At 39.0% G+C, this 21,611-nt stretch overlaps 2 protein-coding genes across 2 annotated transcripts; one reads left to right on the plus strand and one right to left on the minus strand.

Annotated features, from left to right (window-relative positions):
• On the plus strand, positions 1–12,739 carry camk1db (calcium/calmodulin-dependent protein kinase 1Db). The gene is made up of 11 exons (XM_053641127.1): positions 1–460; positions 5,793–5,924; positions 9,589–9,663; positions 9,997–10,135; positions 10,233–10,362; positions 10,554–10,629; positions 10,727–10,839; positions 10,945–11,023; positions 11,615–11,702; positions 11,813–11,975; positions 12,052–12,739. Exons 1-11 carry the CDS (start codon positions 237–239, stop codon positions 12,141–12,143), a joined length of 1,311 nt encoding a protein of 436 aa, XP_053497102.1. The 5' UTR covers positions 1–236; the 3' UTR covers positions 12,144–12,739.
• Positions 12,740–15,432: 2,693 nt separating this feature from the next.
• On the minus strand, positions 15,433–20,271 carry ucmab (upper zone of growth plate and cartilage matrix associated b). The gene is made up of 5 exons (XM_053641126.1): positions 19,205–20,271; positions 18,939–19,007; positions 18,663–18,758; positions 17,334–17,432; positions 15,433–16,308 (listed from the first exon to the last, which is right to left on the minus strand). The coding sequence occupies exons 1-5, from the start codon at positions 19,377–19,379 to the stop codon at positions 16,211–16,213; spliced, it is 537 nt and encodes a 178-aa protein (XP_053497101.1). The 5' UTR covers positions 19,380–20,271; the 3' UTR covers positions 15,433–16,210.
• Between the last annotated feature and the right edge of the window lie 1,340 nt (positions 20,272–21,611).

Genomic DNA, 21,611 nt, shown 5'->3' on the forward strand with positions numbered 1-21,611 from the left:
GTGAGAGTGTTTTTCACCTCTTGTGCACTCGAATGCATTGTGGATGATCAAAAGAGAGAGAGAGAGAAAGATAGTTTGCTCTGAGTGAAAACATGCATTAGCTGCAGCAGAGCCAGTCGGTTGGATTAGTGCAGGTTTGCGGCTCTGCGTAAATCAGCTGTGAGATAGAGACGCGCGCGCGCGCGAACGCGCACCTACACGCACATACACGTACACACCCGCACACCTACACGCACATGCACACGCACATGCACACGCACACACTGTCTGACTTGCATTCATCGTTTCGTTTTCCTCTGGGTAAGACCACCGTGGTTGTATTCCTACTTGGTAACAAGGTTATTTCTTTACGCACGGTTGAACCCATGGCCAAGGGAAACGAAGGCTCGGGAAAGGGCTCGTGGAAAAAGCAAGTCGATGACATCAAGAGGATTTTCGAGTTGAAGGAGATTCTCGGGACGTGAGTAGCTCAATACTGCTGCATCACCATCATTTACACATTGTACACATTGCACACCGCACGCGCTTGGATCCATTCATTCTTAGTTGAGCAATAAGACCTGGTTTTAAGCTAAATATCACACCAGTTGTGCAGTGACTAATTGCACACTTGAGGAATGTCAGCACTTCAGTCTGCCCCTCAGTCTGATTCAAGGCAGAACTCAGATTTGTAAACAATATATATATATATAATATATATAATTTTTAAAATGTATTTATTGGCATGAACAATTATTATTGTTTATTCTGTATTCTGATTGTTTCCTGCATGATGGCATTTGCTCCACTGTACACAAGTACTTGATGTTCATTCATGCATTCAGAGCTCTGTGTATCCATAGTGTTGGAGGATATATTGCAGACGGGGGAAAAAAATAAATCAATTCCACAGCATCCAAACTGACTGTGATTGAGATCACCTGGGATCACTGTTGACATTTTGATTGACATTAGATTCACTTAGTCCATTCATGCTTTCTACCCCAATCTCCCCCCCCCCCCTTTTTTTTTCTTTTTTTCCAAAGATTTGTGAATTGCATGGTAAATAAATCATGGTAAATATCAGATACGTACGGCTAATGTACACTATCCCGTATCCTGTAACCATAAGTTTGTGGACACCTGACCGTCACATCCATACGCTGACCTTCCTCAAATGGGCGCATTCAGTTGTATAGGATGTCTTGTATAGGATGTCTTGGTATTTTTTTTTCTTCACTGTTCACGTGTTCCAGCATGACAATGCGCCTGTGCACAAACCGAGCTCCATGAAGACGTGGTTTGCCAAGGTTGGAGTGGAAGAGTGAGTGGCCTGCACAGAGCCCTGACCTCAACCCCATTGAACATCTTTTGGGATGAACTGGAATACAGACTGCATCCCATGCCTCCTTTGCCTCACATCAGCGCCTTGCCTTGTAGCTGAATGAACACAAATCCCCACAGCCACATTACAAAACCTTGTGGAAAGCCTTTCCTAAAGAGTGGAGGCTGTTATAGCGGCAAAGGTGGAACCAAGCCCATAGTTTTGGAATGGGATATTCAAGGACAGGTTGAGGTGTAATTGTCAGGTGTCCACAAAGATATAGCCATATATTATATGTACGCATTTGTAGATAGATTTCAATAGGTAGCTTCGTTTATGAGGATGAAATTCTGAACAATATTTTTTTTCTGGCTGTGCCTAACACGCACAAAACCATCAGTAATAACGAGATTAATCTCTGTTATCATTAAGCGTGTTATGAAGGGTCATTTCTTCAACCGATTAGCATTTCCTTCTCCTAATGTGTCTCCTAATGCACTGTTTTCTGTCATCTAGAAAAGGCATTTATGCTTAGCGACCTAATTGACATCTCACTTCTGTTCTTTTCAGTTGTTTGGATGCGTTTATTTATCCAGTATCCAGCAATATCCCTCTAATGTACATGTACACGGCTTCCAGCCTTGGCCTTCAGATACATCTGGCTTTATTCCAATAAGACCAAAATAAGAGTGTATGACATAATTCTTTTGAAAAAGAAATGTGTGCAAAAATTTTGCCAAGAACTGAGTGCTTTCCCAGTGTAGAAACATTCTATATCTTGTGAGAAGTGAGTTATGTATCTCCTGGAGAGTATTTTCACGTGTTGCTTTGCTTATACTCTGTAGCTTGAAAACATTTTCAGGAAATCACCACCTCATTGATTGCTAATTGAGTCTTCAAGTTATGAATCACCGTTCACCAGTCACCCACCACCGTCCGACCGCACCACCCCCTCTCTGCTCCACTGTGCCGCCGCCTCCAATGTGGATTAGAATCATGCTGATGCATGAGAAGCTTTAGAGCTGTGAGGTCTATAATTATACGAGTTCTCTCCCTCTCTTTCTCCTCGAAACATTCATTTCACAGCCTCATAAATACAGAAGTAGCCATATGTTTCTAAAGTCAATTACATAAGTTACATAAAGAGCCAACAGAACTCTGGATTGAACTCGGGATTATGTCCTGAGGATTTCCAGTCCCGTCTCTTATATAAGACTCTGTGCAGTTAATGCGTCCTATACAAGATACTTCAGTCTGATTATTCAGCAAACTGTGGCAGAAGCCAGTGGCATCACTGTGCAACAATGCAAAATATCCAACTACTGATACTCCAAAAGATTTATTGCTTGCTCGCTCATATCTAATGTCCTGTATCCAGTCTTGTCCAGATTAAAGCACAAAGCCCGTGTAGCATGTGGCTAACTTTGTCTGCCTGTCAAAAATAGCTCATTTGTTCCCTGCAGTGGTGACTCAACAGAAATCTATTCTCAATCCAGTACACACTTACACACCTCCTCCTCATCCATGTCCTCTGGCATGTTGAAATGTGCTGCCTAATCGGGGTAGCTTTTAATCCTGCAACATGTTTAGATTGTTATTTTTAATCCTAATCGTATGTTTATGCTGGTAGCAGAAGGCACCTGCGTTTACAGCATGTCTAGTACAATTAGTGTGTTTCTATATGCAGGTTTGTGTTCAGACTGTTGTTACTCTTGTTGTAAGAGTAATTAAACTATGTTGCATGTCTTATTTCACACACAAACCCAACCCTATAGAACCCAATACAGACAAGACAGACAGTGACACACAGCATGGACAGATTGAGATTGAATTCATATGGACATCTTGCATTTATTCATATTTCAGCCAGTATAATCTCTAGTAGCACTACAAAGACAGCATGTTCATGTGTAAATCTCTTAGCACAAGCTAGCAAGCCTAAACGTAATTGCTAGCTTGTGGGTGGGAATTGGGAAAACCGGGAGTACAGGTATATGGGGATAAATAAATAAAAAAATTACTTCACAGTATCACTTCAATAGTATATTGTACACTATAGTGCATTTTAAACTTCTCTCCTGGTTCTCATTTTCAGATCCTATTTAAACTACTTGAATGTACTTCACTGCAGTAAGATACCGACTGTTTTCAGTATAATATACTGGGATACACATTGCTCATAGAGGCAACAGATGGAAGCTTCCTGTAGTTTTATTGTGCTCCGTATCCTAAAATAACAACGTTTTCCCTCTGTGTTTCAAACAAATCGGGGAATTGATTCAACTTTTATGAAACAATAGAGCTTTTAGTGCCAGTTATACAGCTCATTGAAATTCCAACAGCAGTTATATTAACAGCAAACCTTTCTTAGAGTTTGTGTAGTTTTAATGTTTGGATAATGGTTGGATAGAAAGATATGATCTTATAGTGATAGGCAAATGTATCATAAGAAGGGGTAAATAAATATAACGTTATGAAGATAGAAGGATAAAAGCTGATTTAATTTTCGGAGTTTTTCATTTACACTATTTATTTACTTACTTATTGTCATATATCTATCTTATATTGTAGCTGCGGGGGCACGGTGGCTTAGTGGGGGTTCGAATCCCACCTCCGCCCTGTGTGCACGACATTTGCATGTCCTTCCTGTGCTGTGGGGGTTTCCTCTGGGTACTCCGATTTCCTCCTCCAGTCCAAGGACGTGTTGTAGGCTGACTGGCATTTCCAAATTGTCTGTTGTGTGTGAGATCCTGAGTGTGAGATCCAGGGTGTCCCCCACCTTGTGTCCTGAGTTCCCTGGGATAGGCTCCAGGCTCCCTCGCGACCCTTTAAAGTTACGATAAGCGGTATAAGCTGGCTGATTAATAATAAATAAATAAAATGATATGCTCTCAGTCTATTGTAGGAACACGTCCTATGAAGTGATCATATCTTACAAATGACAGCTCTTATTTGTACTCTGCACAGGGCTGTATTTTACAGTGTGCAAACTCAAAGCATGTCATTAAAGTATTAAACTACTGTTTAAAACAAATACACAGACCGAAAGGCCTGCCAGTTTTTTGGTTGTTAAAGAAGACATTACTCTAAAGATTTGACTGCTGAATTCGCTAATGATGTACGTATGCAGGCGTACATCTATGAATCCTCATCTGAAGCTGCAATGAACCCCACTGACAGTATAATTTTGTTAAATACGATATTCCTTGTGTTCTGAAATCCAGGTTAGAGTATTGTGGCTGCTGAGCAAAGCTGCTAAATTTCCCTTTAATCTGTCTGACTTCATCTCCTGTGCTGGTGAAGGTCAGCTTCTGTTGACCTGCTGAGCTCTTAAAATCCGTCAGAGAAGGCCATGTGTAATGTTCTTTAAGTTGCTGTTATAGGATAATAATCAATGACGGCTACTACTTGATTATTTACGTATCAACCCATGTGATTAGTTTTTATTTGTTCATCATTACATTTCATATTGTCGAACATTTGTGTCTTCCATCCATCCATCCATCCATCCATCCACTTATAATACCAAAGGTTGCGAGGGAGCCTGGAGGAACCCATCGCAGGGCAGTTGTACACACACCCATTCACAAACTACAGAGAAATTGGAAACGCCAATCAGACTATAACGCATGTCTTTGGACTGGATGAGGAAACCGGAGTACCCGGAGGAAACCCCTGAAGCACCGGGAGAATATGCGAACTCCCTGGAGGTCCGAGGCAAACGTCCTAACCACTAAGCCTACACATTTGTGTCTTATTAAGTTTAAAAGAAAGAGAAAAAAAGAGAAACAAACTTGTTTTGTAGAAATTCCACACCATTAAATGTAACTATAAATGTATAAACATTGTAATTGTTTGTAGATTGCTGTGGTGTTAGAGGAATAAAACATTTGTTTTATTATATGCAATTAGCGCACAGTTATTTTCCAGTAATGTCCGTTTATTATATAAGCACTCACCCCATTGTGATTTATTACTTATTTAATCTACAAATTGCGTAATTTATACTTTGTTTTTATCTGATTTTTCTCCCATCTTTTGGGATTTCTTCTTATCACGAGTTCCACATTGATTACCCATACTGTATACCCATACCTGTCAATGTCTCAGGTGACCCTTGGAATATATTTTACGCAATGTAGATGGATATTTTATTAGGCACTCAGAAATTGCCTTTGAACTGTGAAGAATTACAAGCTTGCTGGTGTCATGACATACAACACACACGAGTGAACAGAGCAGTGGCCTTTTGTGAGGTCTGACCTGCACTCCTGTGACCTTGTGCTGATAGTCAGGTGTGCATGTTTCACTGTGCGTGGTCTGAGGGATTACTGAGGATTTTCAGTCCCCATGGAAGGCTTAGCTGGAGACTGTACACTGCAGATCACTTAAGAACATGTGAGCAACTGAACACACACACACACACACACACACAGTAGATACAACACTGAAGGTTTTTTTTCTTTCTTTCCATCTGATCCTTTCTCAGTGGCGCGTTCTCAGAAGTGGTTCTTGCTCAGGAGAGGGCCACAGGGAAGATGTATGCGGTCAAATGCATCCCGAAGAAAGCTTTAAGAGGGAAAGAGAGCAGCATAGAGAACGAAATCGCTGTGCTCAGGAAGTAAGTATTGCTCAACACGTACGTAAAGAGAGCACAACACGATCAAACACTAACATGATTTTCCAATAAACAATTAAAATCCTTGCACAAAAATAACCCCCAAGGAGAATGGAAGTGATAATTGGTTTCGCTAGCTCTTGCTTCCATTCTCCTCTAAGAGCTAGAGATGAGTCAGGCCGTCCCCCAAAACCACCTCCACCTTCTATTAACAGTCTGCAATGGCCACATGAAGGACCGCATTCTTTATACAAATTGTCATTAGCTGGTAGCTTATTGTTCACTGTGTGCATGTAGTGCACTAGGGTTACAACACTGCAGCAGGTAATTGTTTATTATTATTATTATTATTATTATTATTATTATTATTATTATTATTATTATTATTGTTTGGGAACCTGCGTGGTGCTCTCCTGCACACAGCCCATTTCCCTCCCTCAGCAGTGACTCATGCTGCCTGCTCTGCAGACCTCGCTATTCTACACACGTTTGCGCCCGAGTCCAACCTGATGGTTGTCATGGTAAAAGAGGAGCAGGGCTGGTTATGATCAAGACGAGGGCCTATGCAGACAGCCGGGGATCAGCTGCTCAAAACAGTGTGCGTGCAGTGCTGTAGGGCTACAACGCATCCGCAGACAAACCTAAGAGTTTTATTTATTTATTTTATACTTGGGAAAGCTAGGAGTGATCATTTGCTGGAAGGATTCGACTTCAGAGTGCAGATTTTCTGGTTGTTTGACTCCTTTACCTTTTATATGAAAGGATTCATAGCGAAACAATGGCTGTGTGGTTAACTTTTGAGTATTAAAGGTATTAAATGTATATCTACATGCATGAATCCCACAGAAATAATATGCCTTTTTAAACACAGTGCCCCATTTCAACTGACCAAAATAATAATTATTAATGATAATATAAATGATTTGACTTGCTAAGTGCTGTTGCAACTGATCACGCGACGACGTTCTTTCATGGAGAGCGTGAGTCATTACCAAAATTGGAATCCTCTGCACTTGTGAAGTGCCTGATAGCACCTGAGGACAACAACTGACACATGCCATGTTATAAAAGAGCTCTTCAGTAGTAACGATGGCAGCTGTGCGCTTCTGTGATCTACTGTGCCTGATAAAGAGGCCACGGATTTGGGGCATTTTAGCCAACTTCGGAGATTTATTTTCAGCTACAATGACACCTCAGGCGTTACCATGGAGATCATTATGTTTGAATCGATCATTTTATCGATAGTTTTTAAAATTGATACTGAATGAAAGCATGATGCTGAAAGTAAAATACTGATGAGCTTTATTACAATATACATGCAACATACAATATAAATAAACAGTACTGACTGTACCATGAAAATGTACTGTACTTTTTAAAATTAAATATATATATATATATATATATATATATATATATATATATATATATATATATATATATATATATTAATATATATTAACTATTAATAAATATTAAAGTAAATAAAAGATATACATCCAAACTGAACCAAAAAGTAACACTCCAAATAACAAATAAAAAAGAGGCCTCCAAAATGAATAAAAAACACTTCAAATAACACAACAAAATTTTCCAGTGATAGTTTTTATGTTGCCTCTAGAGGCCGCTCTCGTACTGTGTAATAATGACAGCGGACCCTTCTCAGCCGCTCCCGCACAACGGATGCACCTGGGAAAAACTATCGGTGTGGATTTGTGCGTATAACCGATAGTTCCAGCAACTATCACGACGAATTGGTCGACCTCTAGTGTGTACAGTGCCAGCTGTCTGTACACATGCTAGCATTTTTTCCTGTTTTAGATTCCATATTGGTAACATCATCAGGGAATGAATGTGTATAGTAGATAACGGTGCATGTGACTATATTTTAACTCTATGTTGGATGGCAATTCCTTACCAGAGATCTGTGAGCCATAAACCGTATCAGATCACGGGTCTCTTATGATGATGCTGTGCTTGGTCTGTGTAAAGTAACCATTGTCAACTCCAGCCTATTTCAGATTTTTACACATTCCACTTTTTAACCCTGAAAAACTCCATAGTTACCATCGCAGCAGGTTTCTTGGCATTTCAGTGGTGCGAGATAATGCATGTAGATTTATTCGTACTGCTGGCGTTAACTTGGATCGTAAATTGGATGTTTCTGTCCACTTCAACAGTCACTTCGCCATTACAAACAAACGCCACAGTAAACATCTCTTGCTAATTTGTGTCTGAACAAACAATACCGAGACACACGACAGGCCAGGAAAACACTGAGCAGTGCTGCTTCACTTCACTCGGAAGGACTATTCATAAAAATAGTACTCTTCACTTAAAGATGTCATTACACACTAGCTTTATAAGTACAGGATTGTTGTAGTATACCACGGTCCAGTTATATAAGGCTGCATTGCTTAGGATGGTACCACTTGAAGTGCCATGGAAATAGATTTGGACCTCAATTCCACATGGACGTTCTCGCTGTGGTTGCTGGGACTACGGTTGCTGCGATGGCCTTGAGACTGCAATTACCACGTACAGTTTTGCACTCAGGTCTCTTTTAGTGAACAGTGGACTAGTTCAACAAACAGACTTCATATACAACCATAATGAACTTTCTTTAACTTTCACACTATCCGTTGTGACCCAGATGAGGACGGGTTCCCTTCTGAGTCTGGTTCCTCTCAAGGTTTCTTCCTCAGATCATCTTAGGGAGTTTTTCCACGCCACCGTCACCACCGGCTCGCTCAATAGGGATAAATTCACACACTTAAAATCTCTATCCTGTGTTTATATATTTCTGTAAAGCTGCTTTGAGACAATGTCTATTGTTAAAAGTGCTATACAGATAAAATTGAATTGAATTGAATTGAATCGAAGTACCAACTATGATTACAACATATTTTAAATCCTGTGAGATGACAGAACAGAGAAGAACCTCAATCCATTATGCCATTATAATTCAACTGTTTGAGACTGTCGCATCTGTCATTTTAACCTCATTTTGCCTTCACAAACAGCACATTTATTAAGCACTGATAAAACGTCTGTCATCTATCCTTTTGCATTAAAAACTATTATGAAATACCAAGAAGTGCATATTCCAAATGTCAAATGAATAATTTTAATTCCCTCAACAGCTATAATAGTAATCAAATGTGCATTTACATTAGTGAAGCACTGTGTACTATTATACTAGTACCTATTATATGCTTTTTGAGTGCCTTGAATGTGCTGTTAGTCAAAATTAACGAATAAGTTTTTTGCAAGATAAGGATAAAAATCTTTATCGGTTGATCCATAACAGTCACTCTTGTGTGTGTGTGTGTGTGTGTGTGTGTGTGTGTGTGTTGAATGTATCATGTTCTGACCAAACACCAAGAAAAATTCCTAATACATATAAATGTATATGGCGAAGAAATGATTGTGAACTCTTATTCTGATGCCATGTTCACATAGCACCTGGGAGATGTATATTTTAAGTATTTAAGCAGTCATTATATCAGTCAGTTGCCGTGAATTTAGCTATAAGATCCCTATTCTTAAGTAAACTGTTACCAAATATTCTTCTTCAGTTACCTCCCACTTGTGAAAACATTTAGAGTGCTGAGCAATGCATGTACAGTAGCACAAGCTGATCAGGTTTATTGTTTTCTTTCTTCAGGATCAAGCATGAGAACATTGTTGCTCTTGAGGACATCTATGAAAGCCCCAACCATCTGTACCTCATCATGCAGCTGTGAGCATAACGAAAGTGGCCACTTATGCCTCAGTCTTAGAAGAGGCGTTCCTCTTACCAGCAACCTAAGACCAGCTTCACTCTTTACTCTTTGAGAATAAATTGCAAAACTAATCAGAACACTGATTACTTTATACTAAAGAGTATAAAAGCAGGTCGCTTAAACGAGTAGAGCTTTTCACTCCATACATTAAAGATGGATTGTCAGCCGTTGTCATGTGGATTATAGTTTAAAGTAGTACATACTTTACAAACAGATCCATAGATGACTTGTTTTATTCCAGAAAGCTCCGTTGTATTCAGGAATAAAGCTGCTTCCTCTGTCTTTTCCAGCGTGTCTGGAGGAGAACTGTTTGATCGAATTGTCGAGAAGGGCTTCTATACTGAAAAAGACGCCAGTGCTTTGATCAAACAAGTTCTGGATGCGGTCAACTACCTCCACTCACTGGGCATAGTCCACAGAGATCTGAAGGTTAGCAAAAGAAATGAAATTCAAGGGATGCACTTACATAAAGCTGTTATCAACAGGAGAATTTCATCTGTCTTTCATTCTGTCTTCTGTCTGTCAGCCAGAGAATTTGTTATATTTCAACCCTCATGATGAGTCTAAAATAATGATTAGTGACTTTGGCCTGTCAAAGATGGAAGGAGCAGCAAATGACATCATGTCCACCGCCTGTGGGACTCCAGGATATGTCGGTGAGGTTGTCAAACATTTGCTGTAGCTTGCACTCTTTCTGCTCCAATGTAGTAGCACCATTTCCTCCTGTAAGATTGAAAACAATCTGCCACTAGGTGGCAGTATGAGGTCAGATATTTCAGATGTTTGTTTTGTTGTTCACTGGCATTTGTATGCTTGAGTATTGAGTATTCTTCTTCTGTATCACTAGCTCCAGAGGTCCTGGCACAGAAGCCCTACAGTAAAGCAGTAGATTGTTGGTCTATTGGAGTTATTTCTTACATATTGTGAGTAGCTATATCCAGTATATATGCAGTCTCCTTCATTACGAAAGAGAATAACCTCACAACAGTGGATATAAATTGGCCGTCCTCTGTGTTCCAGGTTATGCGGCTATCCTCCTTTTTACGATGAGAATGATTCCAAGCTATTTGAGCAGATCCTTAAGGCTGAGTATGAATTCGATTCGCCCTACTGGGATGATATCTCAGACTCAGGTGAGTAGTAATTCTGAAATGTTATATGTCATTGATTATTTTACATGTAAAGGTTTTGGGCTTTTGTGTAAGTATAGATTGTGAAAGTATCCTGGTGTCAAACAGCCAAAGATTTCATCAATAATCTGATGCAGAAGGATCCAGAGAAGAGGTTCACGTGTGACGAGGCTCTTCGGCATCCCTGGTTAGTACACCTTTGCACAATAACTAATAATAATAAGAGATTTTTTTTTTTAAATGGAAATAAAGCTGTGTCAAAATGAACGTGAGGAGATTAGTTGTGGTATGATATCGCAAAAGTATATCGTCAGCGTTTAAGTATAAAGTGTGAAGTAAGCGGTAGTGCTTGGGATGTTTTACTGGAGGTTTATTGTAAATTTTGTGCGCGTGAGTGCAGCTACATGATTTGCTCAAATTATTATAAATATAATTATCTAAGAGCTGATGGAGGTCAGGGGATTATGCAAATGCTTGTTATAGTAATGAAATCACATTAAGGGTTGAAAAATGTGTGGTGCATTTTAATAGATCGAAACAATATATAAATTATATATATATGTGTATGTGTGTGTGTGTGTATATATATATATATATATATATCTATATATATCTACACATACACATATATATACATACGTATGTGTATATATATATATATATATATATATATATATATATATATATATGTACACACACACAGATCCTCAGGTACTGGCTCAAATATATGTATCAAAGAGATGTTACAGACATGGCAGAGGTATATTTTTCCCTTTAGGATAGCTGGAGACACGGCTCTTTGTAAGAACATTCATGAGTCAGTCAGCCGGCAGATGAAGAAAAACTTTGCCAAAGCCAAATGGAGGGTGAGTAATTCCTCTTTTCTTTCATTATAAGAGAGCGAGGCCATTTCCTGTAAACCGGTACATTATGTAGAGTACAACACGAATCAGGAACTCAGCGTCTTCTTTCACAGCAAGCGTTTAACGCTACAGCAGTGATCCGACATATGAAGCGCCTGCAGCTGGGCAGCAGTTTAGGCAGCAGCATGGACGCCACCCTGCACAGGACTGAGAACCAAGCACAAATGCGTGCCAAAAGCCAGTCTATCGATGTCTCCTCCATCAACCACAAGGACTGTAAGTTAATGTCTGACTGATATTCTTCTAAGTTCATTATAGCAGTGATCATGAGAAAAGTGTTATTTTGGTGTAGATGCGCCCCGTAGAGTCTCGAACACAGGGGCGACGGAGAAGCGATGCACGCGGCCTTCCACCGTCACCACCATCATCACCGGGTCCAAGTGACGCTGCTTTCCCAGAGAGCCACTGTACTTTCACAATTCCTTGGTCACTTCTCACCACCTTGTTCAATCCTTGTTGTGCTAGTCACCGGTCAGTAGCACACAATTCTGCATGATGGTAACAGAATAACAGAAGGTGCTACTTGAGAAGTTTAACCAAGTCCGTGAAGTGATGGAAGACTCCGTTATTGATCAGCACCGCTGCTGAAGACCCGAGTGGGACGTCCTGTCGATTTCAGGGCTGTGTTTGCTTGGTGGATTCGTTCAAGAAGTGATTCGATATGGAGTTTATGACTGTTTAAAGCTGCTTTTAATACCATGGAATAAACACCAAGTAGAGGAGTTGTATAGAGTTGCTTTAATGTGGTCTATAGTTCATTTCAGCTGGTCCTTGATTTCTTCCATTATACAGTAACTTAATGAGCAAATGAAGCACCATTTCCACTAAATCTGAATGTAAAGTTAGATAACTGTGTATAGCAGAGAATCTGAATTTCTCCTGGTTTTACCTGTATTTTCAGGTAATATCCTGCTCTGGTTTTGTAAGTACGCACATAATTAAATGCCATTAATCAAGATACTTATTGTTTTGTTTTGTTTTGTTTTGTATCGTGTCTCAGAATGGTAGTGATTCGTTAATTTGTAGGTAAAAATCTGTCAAGAAATTTGACACGAATGATTCGAGAGTGGATAATCCGGTAACATTTTACAATAACAGTACATGAATAATCATGCACTATAACCTGAATTAATACGTACTTAAATATGAACTAACGCTGAGTTAAGGCGTGTACTAATCACAAACTAATCACAAGCGAACCTTAACTACGACGTGAGCCTTATGAATTCATGCGTAAATAACGACCACCTTAAGTACATATTAGTGTATCTTTGTTAGTTAATGTATTCATTAACACATAAGGGTAAACTAAATCAAGCACGCTTGATTCTCCATCCATCCACCCATCTTCAACCGCTTTATCCTTTTCAGGGTCACGGGGAACCTGGAGCATCCCAGGGAGCATCGGGCACAAGGCGGGGTACACCCTGGACAGGGTGCCAGTCCATCACAGGGCACAATCACATATACATTCATACACTACAGACACTTTAGACACGCCCAATCAGCCTATCATGCATGTCTTTGGACTGGGGGAGGAAACTGGAGTACCCGGAGGAAACCCCCGCAGAATCAGGGAGAACATGCACACACAGAGGTACGGGAATCGAACCCCGACCCTGGCGGCGTGAGGCGAACGTGCTAACCACTAAGCTAACCAATAAACACTGTTTATTATCGAACGTAGAAAGACGCACTAATAATAAACGCCAATCGTTTCATTTCAACCCGTGCACAGAGATTTTGAGGGGCAGTGGCCCAAACCATGAGCAAGAGAACAAGATAGAAATGGGAGACATAATGAGTTGAAGTTCATAATGAGCCGGGAGACCCGATTGACATCGACGCAGTAAAGCAGTCAAAATAAACGCAGCGACATCTAAGACTAAAACACCGGAACATAATCTTATAGAACACTGGTTTTAAATGTTAAGATAATAGCGTTTGCTATATGGATAAATGTTACTGTATTAATTTCACCCTTGTGGATAAAGGAGCAGTGGCCCCGGGCCCTCGCCATCCAGATCACGTACTAGTACTACAGTGGGATTTAAAGAGAACTGAATGGAGAAAATGGGTTGAGATGAAATTATTAGTGTTTTATTATTAGTGCATCTTTCTGCGTTCGATAAGGAGGATCAGTGGACATTGTGAAAGTAATCCAGCACCATCCAGTGATGTTTGTGTACACATCTGCATATGGCAAACAATATCTCGTTTAATTCATATTCTTTCATACAGAGCAGGTTTGATTGAGTTTGCACCTATGTGTTAATGAATACATTAACTAACAAACCTGTACTACAGTATCATGTTCTTAAGGTGGTCGTTATTCACGCATGAATTCATAAGACTCACGTCATAGTTAAGGTTCGCTCGTCATTAGTTTGTGATTAGTACACGCCTTAACTCATTTATTAGTTTACATTGAAGTAAGGATGAATTCAGGTATTAATGCATTATTATTCATGTACTGGCCCTGTGTGTGTGGAGTTCGCATGTTCTCCCCGTGCTGCGGGGGTTTCCTCCGGGTACTCCGGTTTCCTCCACCAGTCCAAAGACATGCGTGGTAGGCGGATTGGCGTGTCCAAAAGTGTCCGTAGTGTATGAATGGGTGTGTGAATGTGTATGTGAGTGTGCCCTGCGATGGATTGGCACCCTGTCCAGGGTGTACCCCGCCTTGTGCCCCATGCTCCCTGGGATAGGCTCCAGGTTTCCCCGTGACCCTGAAAAGGAATAAGCGGTATAGAAGACGGATGGATGGATATTCACGTGCTGTTATTGTAAAGTGTTATTGATAATCCTTATTATTATATGGTTAAGCAGATTGCCGAACCCCAGTTTCCCAAAGCATTGTACTGTACAGCCTGTCATGTGACTAAAGTGATACTTGCTCAATAGCGTTGCAGTGTTAATTGTAGTACATGAAACTGGATAAAAAAAACACGCTTGATTATCTTTGGTTTGGTTTGGTTTTCTTTCTCGTTCATCTGGGCTTAAATCACAGCTTGTAATTCAGCAGCAGTGAAATATACAGGGTTTTTCTTCTCAGCGTGTGTGTGGGTACTGCTGCAAATATCTCGTGTGATTTGTTCGAACGTTTAACATTCTCTTAAACCTGAGACTTGCTTTCAAATGTTATCAGAGGGGTGTATTGTTAGGGGTGGGGTTAGGGTAAGTGTAAGTGACACTAGTTATTATTCATTTATTATCCACAGAAAGTTTTTTCTTTAACGTACTGAAATGTATCAATGCTTTCAGAAATGCATTAAAAGCTTGACGGCAGTGATGTGTGTTATACACCGTTTTGTATTTATGTGTTCTTATTGTTATTTATTTAAGAGTAATGAATCATGAAGGAGGGGGGAAAAAAATAAATTCTTGTCACTCAGAAAAATGTCAGTCTTGATTTAGTGAGGAATCTCTGCGTGAAGTATTTAAGCATTTAATTAAAAATACATTTTAAAAATGAAATAAAGAAATCAGTGGTGCTTTGTATGTGCACAACTCTGTGCACTGGCAACCGGTATATTATTTGATTGAATGCAAACTTTCTGTGAAAGATGAAAATACACAGCTCATACTCATTTACTCAGTTTTTCGTCACAGTCTTCATAGAAATGCTTCGAATATAGCAGCTAGGTGCAGGTTTTCTCAGTCTCATGCTGAGGCCTTGTTTTTCTTCCCCCGCAAGGTCAATATTTTCACGACAGAAATCAGGCCTTGGAATTTGATATCGCTTTTTATTTAACTGATGTCGCTCATCACATCTGAAAGAGTAAAGATAACTTCACCTTAATGTCACATTCGTACCGTATCTTATCAGATATGATCCCATGTACAAGTACAGATTATACGCATAAACACGTTTCGACGTGGAATGCGGATTGCAGCTGAAAACAGCTGCTACTAAAATGGTTAACGCTGAATATTATAGTTGTGGAATGTCACATGTTTAATAAGAGATTAATAAGAGATCGATGATCTAATGATATATGTAACGTGCTAGTTGATCACACCGCATGCATAACCCCGTTCATTGCAAAAATATTTCTAATATATCAGAAAATAAGGCAATGTACTGTATGTAGTACTTTTATCTATGCATGTGATGACATCTGGAATAATGTCCATTCACACATCTGGTTTAAGCACAGCTTAAATACTAAATCAGCCCTTTTTTTATAAGTTGGGTGATACTATAACCGTTCTTCTACTTTTCTTCTACTTGCGTCCACGCCATATGGAACGGCTGCTTTAAACGGAACCACCGAGTTTTTGTCCAACAAACGGAGGTGAACCTCACACCTTGGGTTTTCGCAGAAGCCTTGCTGAAGTGGACCGGAACCTACTGTATACGAGTCCCATGCTAGTCAGGATGTTTTTACACATTTGGCAGTAAGAATAATTTTTGTGTCGCTGATAAAAGATTAAAAGTCTTTTGGACATCTTTAAACTGTGTGGCGGTTGTACTCATAAGAAGGGTCAAGGCCATCATGGTGGAACTCTCTCCACTGCTCTGTACTCTCCTGGGTTCTCTCGTCCTGCTCTGTAAGGAACATGAGGATGACTGAGATAGATAGAGATAGATTGTAGAGAATCTCTATAACAGACAGATAAATACTGCAGATAGATAGATAGATAGATAGATAGATAGATAGATAGATAGATAGATTGTACAGAGTATCAATAACAGACAGATAAATACTGTAGATAGATGGATAAAGACAGGCATAGAGAGATAGATAGATAGACAGACAGATAGATAGATAGAGATAGACAGACAGATAGACAGACAGGCAGACAGACAGATAGATAGATAGATATAGAAAAAGACAGACAGACAGACAGACGGATAGATAGATAGATAGACAGACAGACAGATAGATAGATAGATAGATAGATAGACAGACAGACAGACAGACAGACAGATAGATAGATAGATATAGAAAAAGATAGATAGACAGACAGACAAACCGACAGACAGACAGATAGATAGATAGATACATAGATAGATAGATAGATAGATAGATAGATAGATAGATATAGAGAAAGATAGACAGACAGACAGATAGATAGATAGATATAGAAAAAGATAGACAGACAGACAGACAGATAGATAGACAGACAGACAAACAGACAGACAGACAGACAGATAGATAGATAGATAGATAGATAGATAGATAGATAGATAGATAGATAGATAGATATAGAGAAAGATAGACAGACAGACAGATATATAGAGAGATAGATAGATGGATAGATAGATAGATAGACAGACAGACAGATAGATAGATAGATAGATAGATAGATAGATAGATAGACAGACAGACAGACAGGTAGATAGATATAGACAGACAGATATAGACAGACAGATAGATAGATAGATAGACAGACAGATAGACAGATAGATAGATAGATAGATAGATAGATAGATAGACAGACAGATAGACAGATAGATAGATAGATAGATAGATAGACAGACAGACAGACAGACAGGTAGACAGATAGATAGATAGATAGAGAGGCTTTGGATCGGCAGATAGACAGACAAATAGATATATAGATATTCACCATCATGCTCCTCCTCTGCATAATTTTCAAACTCATTCCTCTGCTCCTCGTGATATTCTCTCTTCCTCTCATCAGCTGCCAGCCTCTGTTGCTGCTCAACTAAAGGTCAAATATACATATGTATTTAAAAAGCTGTTGAGTTACATTTACATTTACATGTATTCATTTAGCAGACGCTTTTATCCAAACCGACTTACAAATGGCAAAGTTAAAGGCAATCAGTGGAAATGTGGTGGAAATGTGATGCCAGGCTTCTGATGAAAACCAAATCAAAACCACAATGATTTTTGAACTTAAAACTCGAGTTGCACATAATTACAGTTATACCTAATTTCAAAACTGTACTACTCAAGCAGATGAAATAACAATTCACAGACATCACATACCATAATTCTAACATACTGTAAAATGACACACGCAACGTTTGATGTAGCTACACGATATAAAAATACAAACATGACCAGTGATCATCACATTTCTAACTAGTTTTATTTGGTTACGGGGTTGCATGACATAACTTCTGAATAGTCAAAGTTAAAATAAAGTACAGAATGCTTCTCGGGGGAAAAGATCAGCATTCGAAGATGACCTTCCAGCTCAATGCTTGTTGAAGCAAAAAAGCTGTTTTTCTAGATTGCATTACACAAGCTCTGATATAACGGAGGAGTTTCATTCCACATTTCACACCTCGTATTGATCTTGAAGGTGTTTCTTTACTCAAGTCATGATTCTGAAACGCATCGCTGTGCCTGCCTAGAACCGCCTAGTTTTCTACGACGTTTCAGTTTCAAGCTTTACTGTTTATTTGCAAAAAAAAAAAAAAAAGGAAGTCAGGAAATCTTGGCTGAACAGGAAATTAAAACCATAAAAAAGTGAATAAAGCCTTTCATAGTGTGCAGCTTCTCTTGGAGCTGTGTTTGAAAGCTGATGAGAAAAAACTGGCTTCTCCATGATATCCTGTGGCTCCTACACCCTGCCTCACTGTATTTAGACCGGCCTGCATTCCTCAGCTGACTGCAACCACACTAGCACCTATAAACTATAAACTATAAACCTCCATCTTCTGACACAGTTACATTTGTTTTCTTGTATCATTAAAAATCCTCCATGTCAGGCCCTTGCATCCCTAGGCAAATTATATTCAGCTAAGGATCTGCTGGTCAAAACAGACCTGAAAGACTGCATTCGAAGTGTATTTTTTTCTTATTATACCACTCAAAAATGATTATTTTGATGTAACACCTTTGAGGTACAACGATGACTTACATCATCGTATTCAACAATCAACTGCGGCAGAAAGACTGTCTGGAGAAACGTAAACGAACTCACCGTTGAGTTCATCTTGTGATTTCACTGCCCTTCTGCCACGGCGCTTGAAAAAGTTGGTGGCATCACTTTCTTCCATGAAAATCCTTCTTAGCCCACCTTAGGATTAATACATACAGTAATAAGGAACATGTCTGACACAGATCATCCATGTGTGCAATCAATGAACTGCTTCCCCCAGGACATACTGTACAAAACCCCATATTAACACATTTGTTCTGAGGAGCTTATAATCGTTAGTGTTGGATGGGATTTCAGAGCTGATATTGTTTTTGTCACCTTGTAGACTCGCTGCTTCCTTACTCTCTTTGCCATCGGGCACGATTGCAGTGTCAACCTCGTAAAACACTGGAAAAGAATGTCACAAGTAAGTGTTTCCAACTCAGTCTCATACGACAGACTTAAACGATCATACTACCACCGCTGCTGTTGTTTTAGTCCAAACGTGTAATATCCAGAAAGTGAAAAAAAAAAAAGAAAACAAAGACACTCCATACAAAGTGTAGGTTAAAAAACATTCCCCGTCACCTGTGCGCCATACTCACAGGTGAGGACGAACAGCAGAGCCAGACAGGTGAGCAAGTCAGGGCGCATCCAAGACATTTTTAGACCTGTGTCCAAGCTACGGAGGAGAGAACCACACAGGAATACAAGCAAGCTCTGATGTGAGGTGGAGTTTGTTACTGGGGAGTGCCAGTAGGAAATCAGAGGATCAGTCATGGGAGGAGAGCATGAACTTTTTGTGTCATGGCAATTACGGCATTCGGAGTTGAATAATATGTAGTTTGTTTGTATAGCTTCTCACAGCCAAGTCAACTACAACAACATAAAGTGTTTATGTTTTCCAAGTTATGCTACGTGTCGCTAGGTTTGTTATGAAGTCTATCGGGTAGCACGGTGGCACAGCGGGTAGCTTGCACAGTTCTTGGGGGTGATGGGGTAAGGAAAGTAATTTTATAGTGTTTGCTGTTTCTAATGAAAAAGGTAAGGATCACTCCAACTCACAAGCACATGGGCTGCCATGAAGCAACATTCAGTCTGTAAAATCCGGCAAAGGTGGGCAGGGTACTCCACGTCACCGTGTCCACAAATAACATTCTTCTGAGTGCCACCAACACTCTTAGAACGTACTTAACTGTAACTTTCTTTGTTGCTCAGAAGGTACAACATTTTTTGTACCTTTAATATGTACGTTTCAGCTGGAAATGTGGATATACTCTAGTGTACCTTTTTCAGATACTGCAGGAGCACAGATAGGAGCCATTGTGTGGAGCACCTTTTGGCCTGCGTTCAAGTACTTTTGTGCAATCACTTCCTTCGGCCAATGAGCACCTGTCTTTAAACAGAAGAACCCTATTATAGTACTCTCCGTAGTACACACACTGTAGGTTATTAAAGAGTGATGTGTGCATTAAAGAGTGGTGTGAATCAGTAGGATTTTCAGCAAAAACATGCTACAACGGATCCGTTTTCAGTTGTGAAACGAATATAGAATTTGCGCGCACTTTTATTTTCTGACCCTTAGTAGTTTTATCAGTGAAATAAACATTGAGTTCTATTAAGAAAATGTTGTGGTTTATTTATTTATTTATTTATTTATTTATTTTTAAAGAGATAGGTGCCTTATAGCTGTTTGGCCTCAAAAGTCAAATTTACACCAGCGTAATATATATATATATATATATATATATATATATATATATATATATATATATATATATATATATATGAAGGTAACTCAGATTAGTTGGGTCTATACTAACAACCGAGTGGAAAGATTGACTAATTAAGTACTATATGTACATGGGGCAGTGTTGAAAAGTAAACTTTATCTTGTATGTATGATTCTTGTGCAGTTCCATGCAAATAGTGCATTCAAAATGCAAAAAATAACATCTTAGCAAGTGGAAATACTTTGAATAGAGTCAAATTGATGTAGTATTTGATATTATAAGATTACAGTAAACAAGACATGAGATAAGATATAAATAATAAATACAACAAATAAGATTATGAAAGCTATTTCAAGCCATTTGTACTCATTTCAAGCCTGAAATAGATTTCTATCGGCAGATAGTTTTAGTCGTTTTAAGCATTTATTCCTAAATTTATTTTTCTGCCAATACAATACAAGAAATACAAGAAAATGACGAGCTTGAAACGAGGAATAATGTCTAGAAATAGGTTTAATTATCTTATATTTGGTTTATTGTAATCTTATAATAAGAAATACTAGATACATTTAACGATATTCAAGATATTTTCACTTGCTAAGATGACTTTTTTTTTCTGTGCAAAATTTTGTGTCCTAGTATTTCTAGCTTAAAATATTACATACATCAAAATTGTGATTATATACCGTAAAGCGTGATTTATCCTACTCTAGTCGGAGTGAGATGTATGGTACCAGTCAAGGAGGTTGTCAGGAGCTTGATCTGAGGTCTTGTGATGAGGTTGTGGGCTCATGGGAGTTATTAAGAAGGTCGTGTAAAGAATTTAAAATGTCAAATTGTTTTGTTTAAAACTTGTTAAATGCATAATTCCATACCTGTTGTTCCATATGTTTAATTGCTAATATACAGTACTGTGCAAAAGTCTTAGGCACACGCAAAGAAATGCTGTAGAGCAAAGATGCCTTCAAAAATAATGAAACTAAATGTTTCTACATTTAAAAAAAAAAATATTGTAGTTTCTAGATCATTCGATATAAAATGATGTGTTTAGGCATAACGCAGTGCAAAGTGGAAAGAAGAGCTACAGGTTCTTACGCAGGTGCTAGAACAGAAGGCAAAGTGGTTGCCTCCAGAAGCTCTTAGTCATACAGCCTACACCAATCTGGCAACTATTTTCATATGATGCCACATAAAGTTTCTTACGGCCATGTACATAACACAAACTATAATATTACCGTTTCATCGTACCTGAGGAGCCATGGTTGGTATTGTCCTAACG

Source organism: Ictalurus furcatus, chromosome 14 (assembly GCF_023375685.1).
Source record: "Ictalurus furcatus strain D&B chromosome 14, Billie_1.0, whole genome shotgun sequence".
NCBI lineage: Eukaryota > Metazoa > Chordata > Actinopteri > Siluriformes > Ictaluridae > Ictalurus > Ictalurus furcatus.

What these genes read in the sequence shown, in the direction of transcription:
- camk1db (XM_053641127.1), top strand. Translation starts at nt 237, where the DNA reads ATGCACACGCACATGCACACGCACACACTGTCTGACTTGCATTCATCG. An exon ending in CTGTACCTCATCATGCAGCT is followed by an intron (nt 9,664 to 9,996) that starts GTGAGCATAACG and finishes TGTCTTTTCCAG; the next exon opens with CGTGTCTGGAGGAGAACTGT. An exon ending in GGAGTTATTTCTTACATATT is followed by an intron (nt 10,630 to 10,726) that starts GTGAGTAGCTAT and finishes TCTGTGTTCCAG; the next exon opens with GTTATGCGGCTATCCTCCTT.
- ucmab (XM_053641126.1), bottom strand. Translation starts at nt 19,379, where the DNA reads ATGACTGATCCTCTGATTTCCTACTGGCACTCCCCAGTAACAAACTCC. An exon ending in TCTGCTGTTCGTCCTCACCT is followed by an intron (nt 19,008 to 19,204) that starts GTGAGTATGGCG and finishes ATTCTTTTCCAG; the next exon opens with TGTTTTACGAGGTTGACACT. An exon ending in TGCAGAGGAGGAGCATGATG is followed by an intron (nt 16,309 to 17,333) that starts GTGAATATCTAT and finishes TGTTCCTTACAG; the next exon opens with AGCAGGACGAGAGAACCCAG.